The sequence below is a fragment of the Lates calcarifer genome, linkage group LG7_1 (assembly GCF_001640805.2).
Source record: "Lates calcarifer isolate ASB-BC8 linkage group LG7_1, TLL_Latcal_v3, whole genome shotgun sequence".
In the NCBI taxonomy this organism is placed as follows: domain Eukaryota; kingdom Metazoa; phylum Chordata; class Actinopteri; family Centropomidae; genus Lates; species Lates calcarifer.
Window position 1 is genome coordinate 19,470,259 of NC_066839.1, and position 8,681 is coordinate 19,478,939.

The 8,681-nt window shown below is 37.0% G+C and overlaps 1 protein-coding gene across 1 annotated transcript; it reads left to right on the forward strand.

Moving 5' to 3' along the window:
* The first annotated feature begins 3,142 nt into the window (after positions 1-3,142).
* On the forward strand, positions 3,143-4,477 carry LOC108895860 (trace amine-associated receptor 1-like). Its single transcript, XM_051072085.1, has 4 exons — positions 3,143-3,153; positions 3,452-3,465; positions 3,630-3,812; positions 3,885-4,477. The coding sequence occupies exons 1-4, from the start codon at positions 3,143-3,145 to the stop codon at positions 4,475-4,477; spliced, it is 801 nt and encodes a 266-aa protein (XP_050928042.1).
* Positions 4,478-8,681: the final 4,204 nt, after the last annotated feature.

The window sequence follows — 8,681 nt, forward strand, 5'->3', positions numbered from 1 at the left end:
TAAAAACAAAAAAACTTACTACAAAGAATACTACAAATATTGGAGCTGATAAGTCTGTACCTAGTATTTCCTGGTCAGGAGGAGGTCCTGAAGAAAATGCAGGTCCTGGGGCTTCCTGGTCAGGAAGGGGTCCTGAGGAACTTGAAGGTCCTGTGACTTCCTGGTCAGGAAGTTCAGAAGACCCCTCTGCTTCAACGCGTAGAGCTCCAAAATATTTTAGAATTGCTCCTGCAAAGACAAAGCTCCTTAGGTTACCAAGCAAAACAGATAAGCACATATTCTTACTATATAATTGCAGTGATGTTGCACTACTACAGAAATTCATGATCTATTTTTATATTAAACAATGTAATGTACAGTGTCCCTTTAAAGCATGTACCCAGTTATAAAGTAAACACTTGATTTCTGAATTAATTTACACAATGTATTTGTTAAAGTAATAAAACAAAGATAAATGAGTGATGACCACTATTTGATATAGTAGGAATGTCTGTGTACATTTCACAGGGGATTACAAAGTGGTCAACTTGTATCTAACTGGTGATATGGCAAGATTGTTCAAATTAGCTAACTGTATTGTCACAATAAATATTCTAGGGTCAATGACGTGACGCTCAGTTTTTGCGTGTCCGTAAAGTTTTGGTAAATTTAAAAAGCTCAAATTTTAAAGATAAATGTATAAATGACTTGCATACATTCTTTATTTTAAGGACCTGGTCTAAAATTTCTGGTTTTAATGAACAATAAGAGAATTTTAGAGGGGTTTTTATCAAAAATGTCTAAAAGGTGTAACCGCAAAAACTTGAACCAACTAATTTAACATGCTTAAAAAACGTTTAAATGTAAATAAAACATCCCATCAAGTAGTTTGGCATAATCTTACACGATCACTGTTTCATAGTAAATAAAAGTAAGCTAACAAAATTATTTTGAGTATTAAAATTAGTTTGGGGAAATCGTGTCACCAGCTCAATTTACTGAAATGTCAACATGGTGTAACCACAATTCAAGGAGCCCTTTTGTTAATATTGTTTATCAAATCATGTGACAGGAAGTGTTATTACACAGAAGGACTCCTGACAAGCCTAGCTGCTGCAGGACAAGGTTAGCTGCTCTCTTTTAAAGATGAGATAATTTGACATTTGTAGGGTGTGGTCACATACGCTTGGGTGTACATGTCAAATGGTATGACCTGCAGAAAAATATTTAAAATTCATGATATTTGTAAAAATGAGTATTTACTTTAAAAATTATGTTTGAATTGTTCAGATCAAAGACATGTTCTTCCATAGGTGTCTATGATAATTCCTGAGAAATTTGATTTTAAGTTGAAATGTCAAATGGTGTAACCGGGTACACCACTTGACTTCTAGTACAAACCTTTCTGTTAGAGGCCTGTTCTTTTAAATATCAGCAATTTATTATTCTGATTAAAGGTGCAACATGAATAAGTTACTTATGCACGCTAAAACGCCAATAAATTATAAGAGAAATGTTATAAAGATGAAAGTTTACATCTGGGCTTATTCAATAAATTTCTGCTTTATCATAATTAATATAATAGAATCTTCTTTTTCTATCATTAGATGCCTTTTTCAAATTGTAATGTATTTGTAGTTACCCGGAAGGAGAGAGGGAAAGACTAAAAGCACTCCAGTAGCTGAGCTTTCCAAACAAAAGCCGGAGAAGATGTGGAAAAAGTGGAGAGAGTACCAGAGAAACTATAGAAAAAAGAAAAAGGAGCTTGCTGATGTTCTTGACTTAACTCCACAATCTGCAGACATTTCAGTGGATGAGGAAATTCAACATCCAAATAATCCTGAGCCTATGCACAATCACCATTCCAAAAAGCTTTCCACTTTGGTGGCAACTGCAAGCAGGTTACAATCCACACCTGTGTAGTGTATGCAGCCTCATCAACCTTCTTCTATGCCACTCTCTCTAGCTCTACCCGACACGATGAACGTGCTGTATGGACTCACATGGAGCCTGTATTGAGAGATGTCATGGGCAAGTGTAACACACCACCCACAACTCTATACGTTATCAGTGATGGACCAGTGACCCAATACAGAAACAAGAAAAACTTGTCTCCCTCTTTGCCACGTTTATTAGATAATAAACGTGGCAAAGAGGGAGACTGCAACTAACTCAGTTGAGTTAGCAATAATCCACTCAGAGCAACAATCCACTGCCATAATAGTTGTTTGTCTATGTATGTTGGGAATGGACTGGCGATCTGTGTGTCTGCCTCTCACTCAGTGACAGCTGGGATAGGCTCCAGCCTCCCCGCGACCCTTAACGGATAAGCGGTATAGATAATGGATGGATGGATGGATGGATGGATAAGTCATCCTAAAGTAATGATAAGTGGCAAATATCTGAGAAACAACTTCAACTGGACGATGAGATAGCTGCCATGATGGGTCTAATGTCACTCCCTTCAGTCAGTCAGTCCCATGGCAGGATAGCACAGTCCATTCACCTGTGACATGTTAATTTTAGTTTAGCCAACTTTCATGAAGCAAACACTAAAGCTGGGCTTTATGAGCATACAAATCCTAGCCAGCTAACTAGCATTTATCCGAGGCTAGCTGAGCTAGCTAGCAGGACAAATACCAAACAAACTTGCTAAAAACTCATCCACCCCATATCACGAACAAATGCCTTACCTTTATCCTTAGGACTGTCTTTCTTCCTCTGTTTTCTTCTTCTTACGTTTTTCTGCCCCACTAGGATAACTTCTTCTTGATGCCGTGCTGCCGTTTGCCATCCATATCCTCACTAATGGGAATGATGGGTACTTATCAATCATTCCCGTCATACCTGTCAGCAGACGTCGCTCACCACGTGACAGTGGAATCCAATGATTCTGACTTAATTATGCCACAAAAACACTAGCCACAGCTTATCCCTGCGACTTATTTTATTCTTATATCCCACATTTATATTAAGCATATAAGGGATAAAGACAGGTAATTTTAATTCTCCTCAGATGAGACTGAACATTCAGCTTTGGGGCCCCCTGGTGGCTAGTAGGGCCCTATGCATTTGCATAGTCCGCATATAGCAAGAAATGGCTCTGCATCCATCAATCCATCCATTTCCTTCTGCTTATCTGGGGTCAGGTCACAGTGGCAGTATGCTAGGCAGGTATTCCTGATGTCCCCCTCCTCAGAAACATCATCCAGCTCCTCCTGGGGACATCTCATCATGCAGGGCCAGATGGGATATGTAATGCCCCTCCCTTTAATTTAATATGCCAATTAGCCCAGAATATTGAATATAATCCTAAAGTACTTCACATCAGCTCAGAGACTCAGGACACTCATCACTACAGAGGCACAAACCAGGATTCATTGGCATGGTATGAAACATACAGAGCACTAAAAAATCTTTATACTGCTTTGAATATTTGTGTCCATTTTATGCTTATATGTCTTTATTTTAGGCATGTTGTTGCAGGTATCTCAGAATTGTTGATCATTTATACATGGAATCTAAATTTTTTATATACAGGATTGATGTGGTTGAAGACAAACTTCTATGTAATGAATCATCAAATGTGCCTGACATAACTGCAGTCACCACTTCATATTTATTATGTATTTTTGTTGGCTCTCTATCAGTTCTTATAATGTGTGGAAACCTACTTGTAATAATCTCCATCATTTACTTCAAACAGCTCCACACTCCTACAAACTATCTTATTCTCTCTCTGGCTGTGGCTGACCTGTTAGTAGGAGTTGTAGTTTTGCCTTTTAGCATGATACTCTCTGTAGGTTCATACTGGCAACTTGAAGATTTACTTTGTAAAGTACGAGGCAGTTTTGATATCTTCCTGTGCACATCTTCTATTTTGAACTTGTGCTTTATTTCTGTAGACAGATATTATGCAGTGTGTCAGCCTCTGAGGTACAGAATTAAAATAAATGTCCGTGTTGTCGTGATCATGATCCTGGTGAGCTGGACTGTTTCTGCTGTAATTGGAATTGGTGTCACAATTTTGGGACCGAAGCAAGGACAGTGTAACAGGAGGTGTGCTTTATTTCAGACAACAAGTTCAACAATTATGGGAGCTGTGTTTTCATTTTACCTCCCAGCTATAATAATGTTCGCCATCTACCTAAAGATTTTGATGGTAGCATGGAGGCAGGCACGAAGCATCCAGAACACAACAAAGACTGGAGCAACTGTCAGTAAGATGGAAAGAAAGGCAACTAAAACTCTGGCTATAGTGATGGGGGGTTTTCTCATTTGTTGGACTCCTTTCTGTCTTTCTATGATCATTCACCCTTTGAGCAATGACACAATACCAGTTCCTGTAATTGAAACATTTAAGTGGCTTGGATGGTCAAATTCAGTGCTCAATCCATGTCTTTATGCTTTCTTTTATAGCTGGTTCAGATCAGCTTTTAGAATGATCATTACCGGGGAAATATTTCACGGTGATTTTTCTAAGTCTAAATTGTTTTGATTCATTATTTGAAGAGCTGACATATCACAAAAGATTAACATCTCTAACATTTATATGTTTTTAACTTAGTGTTGCTCCTCTGCGACAATTTGATGCGTAAATGTCTATAACTATCTGTTGTATATCTCATTGCATATTTCATTTAATGTATTTATTCAACTATTATCATTCTGTAGACACTGCATCTGTATGTTGAATACAGGCGTAGATCGTTCAATTTTTGTCTTTCTAAACATTATGACCCATAACTCATAAGGAATTATTTAATGGCTTACAGTTTGTTTTGGGGTTTTTTAGTGCTTTTTGTTTTTGGATTTGCAAACTGTATTAGGAAATAGAGAGGGGTTTATCACTTTGAATTACGAAATATTGAATGAGACATTTAGCAGCAGGTTATGCATTGTCAAGAAATATATCTTTTAGGTTTCACTGTACAACAATATGTAAAGTAAAATTTGTCATTCTGTGTCTGCTTTAGAAACTACAAGACTAAGAAAAGAAAATGCCATTTTGACCCATGATGAAAAATTGTATTCTGTATCCATAGTGCAGTGTGTGTATCTTCACAAGTCTAAGAGGACATTCAGCTTGCCCTCGTGAGCACAGCCTTACAGTAATTTAAATAAAACAATATATTCTGTGTATAGTCACAAATTTTAGTCTGGTCATCACAGACTTGTAGCACATCTGGCTTCTGGTGGTCTTATCAAAGCACCCTGTGAACCACATACTGTATTCCCTGAAAAATCCATGAGCATTATTTTTTGCTTGTACAAAAAGGAGGAAAACAAGTCTTACATTATATTCAAGATTAACAACATTTTGATTGATAAATGTAAAATTTAGGGGGACAGGAAGTTTGAAGTTATACAGCCTCTTATTTAATTAATCTTAATAATTACTTTGTGATTACTTGATGAATTACAATTTCTTTGTGAATGTGTACACTACGAATATGTAAGCAAAAGATAAACTGAAATAATACAAACAAGATAGTTGTGTGTGTGTGCTTACTTGCTTTAACATTTGAACAAATAATTAAATTGTCAGAATTAATACAATTTCAGTTACTGAGTCAATGAAAGAGGTTCTGAATGCAAGGAAAGAATGTAAAAATTTAATAAAAGAAATAATGATGACTTATTCACCTGTTTGGTGTAGCAAAAAGAGACATATAATAGTCTGATGCATTAGCCATGAAACAATGGGAGGAGATTGTCTTGTAATCACCATTACATTGGCTTCATGCCTTCTAGCACAATACTTTCTGTAGGCTCATATTGGCAAACTCAAGATATACTCTGTAAGGTATGAGGCAGTTTTGATTTGTTACTGTGCACTTCTTCTATTTTGAACTTGTGCTTATGAGGTACAAAATTAAAAAAGGACAAGATAGCAGGGGGTGTGCTTTATTTCAAAATACCAAGATCAGCAATTATTGGGACTGTTTTTGGATTTTACCTCCCTGCTATCATAATGTTCACCATCTACCTAAAGATTTTGAATGGAGACAGGCACACAAGCATCCCAGAACACAACAAAGACTGGAGCAACTGTCAGTAAGATGGAAAGAAAGGCCACAAAAAACTCTGGCATTGTGATGGGGATTTTTTCTCATTTGTTGGACACCCTTCTATCAATGTATAACCATACCACACTCGAGCAATTACAGAACACCAGTTCCTGTAATGAGAACATTTTGTTTTACAGCTGGTTCAGATCAGCTTTCAGAATGATCATATCAGGAAAAATATTTCAGGGTGATTTTGCTAAAACAAAGCTGTCTTGACTTAACTCAAGTTAAAGTCAGAAAAACATTTCTGTACTGTATCACAACACAGCATATTTTCTATTTGATTGTTTTGATATTTTATTTTATTTATGTAGTGCTTCTGTTGAATGCTCCATTCAGCCCAAAATGTCAAGTGTTCTGGCTTAAAACATGAATTTCAAAACTCAACCTGTTGTGTGCAAGATGTGTACAGTATGACTTTGCAAGAAAGAATCAGAATTTCTATCAAAAACTTATTTAAAGTTATACATACTGTCCATATGTACATGGGTTCAGGGCTCTTGGTCAGTCTAAGTATCAATCATGCCTCTCCATCCTCCACTCTGCCCACTTGATCCAGTATCCAGTATGTGCACACTGTCGCACACTGTAATTTTATGCGCTACATAGTTTTGCTGTGCGCAGAGAAAGCGGGAGCAGTGCGCAATTGTGCAGGTGCGCAGCTTAGAAGGAACATTGCTCTTCACCCACTCTACTCCACTCTATTTGGCCTCCTGTTACTGCTTCCTCTTCCTGAAAATGAATTTCAAGCTTAAGGGTTGCCATTTGGACACAGTGGAGGAGACCCAGCATGCACTGCAGATGGTGCTTACAAAATGGAACTTTCTAGGGAATGTTCCAAGCATGGCAGGAGGCCTGTGAGAGGTATATCACTGTGCAGGGGAACTACTTTGATGCTGACTGGACTGAAACTAGGATTGTAACAGTGTTAATGTTGCAAACTGTCTGGCCTTTGCTTTCACAGTGTAAAGAAATTTGCTCTAACCGTAACTGTGACGGGAGACAGAGGGTGGGAAAAGTGTGAAGAATGATGTTATTTCTCATGTTTGGCTGTAGGTATGAGCAGTCATAGACTATGTATTCATTTATTCATGTGGGACACACATATAAGCAGAGTACAGTATACGCAGTATATTCAGTGACAAATTTTAAAAGTAAAGCCCCTCTCCTCATCATGAAACAGAAAAATGAAAAGATAGAAAATATATAATGCTATATTTAGATATAAAGTCATCATTAAAACACAAATGTCATAAAAATTCCAAGTTATCTTGCTGCATTTGATGTTCATGTGACTACTATTGCTACTTCTAATATCATCCAGTCAGTTTTTTTCTATAATCAAAAGAAACATTAAATATATAAAGTGATTGTGCTCTTATGTTATTGTTTATTACGGACTGTGATGATGATGATTAATTTCACGACCTTGACATTGGGATCTTGTTGAGCATGAAGGTGCTGTGCTCTCATCGTCCCTGCAACTCAATCCAAACTCGTTGAAGATCATCATTGAGGGAGAAGTCATGATGGACAACATTCAAGATCTGCCAAAAGCAATGTGAATTCTGTCTGGACTCACATATGCACTGCATCTTGACTACCCCAAGACTATGAAGCTCACATTTCAGTTCATCCAACAGGTATTGCTCTCATTGGGCCACACTGAGCTAAAGCAAAAGCTACAGACATTGAAAAATCAGCTTGCAATGTAAGGAGATGTTAAGTCTACTGTGAGAAGCCATTCAGTACATCTTCTTTGTTTTTTTTAGCCACACCAGCAAAAACACTTTGATTACTGACCTGTGTGGTAAATCTTTTATTTCCTGTAAAACAAGCCAACAGACACACACACAAACACATACATACACACACACACACACACACACACAAACAACACAGGCACATACAACACACACAAACACAAACGACATGGACACACCTACACACATTTCAATAATGTAGGAAGAGCGCTGAAGGATGTGAAAAATTAAAATTGAGTGAAGTTTTAGCAGAAAGATCATAGACATAATTGTTTCAGTGATTTGAAATGACTTTTTTCAGATTAATCTTTTTAGGTTGGACATGTTGACGTGATGTTCAGGTAGTCAAGTGTGGACCACCAAAGGGGATCAACACATCCTGAATTAAGTTTGTCATAACAAGTTTGGCTGTTTGGCAGATAAGGCAAACTAAGAGTTGTTTTGAATTGTCTGATGTTAAATTTGTGCTTTTTGGTCTGATTAATTCTTCTGGCACTACCTGAGCAATTTCATGTTGATTGATATCAACGATCAGATATTCTAAGTAGATCTGAACATACTATAGCTGTGTTATGGAAATTCAAACTCAATATTCTTTATTTCTACAAGAGATAAAATGTCTGTTCTCTAATTACACTTGTATTCTGGCAGACCGAAGATTTGGTCATAGAGTGGTTTATAGTTTGTCATACTGCAAGTTTTAGAGGCACTTCTCCAAACAAGTTGGAGTTGATGTTGTTATGCAGTGTTTTTAAAAATAAAATGCATTGGAGCATTTAAATTTTCAAGTTATTTCATGTCATGTCATTTCCATGCAATTTAACTGAAACAATGTTTTATACAATATTGAAAATCAAAAGCTAATTAA

What these genes read in the sequence shown, in the direction of transcription:
- LOC108895860 (XM_051072085.1), top strand. An exon ending in GCAACTTGAAGATTTACTTT is followed by an intron (nt 3,813 to 3,884) that starts GTAAAGTACGAG and finishes TTATTTCTGTAG; the next exon opens with ACAGATATTATGCAGTGTGT.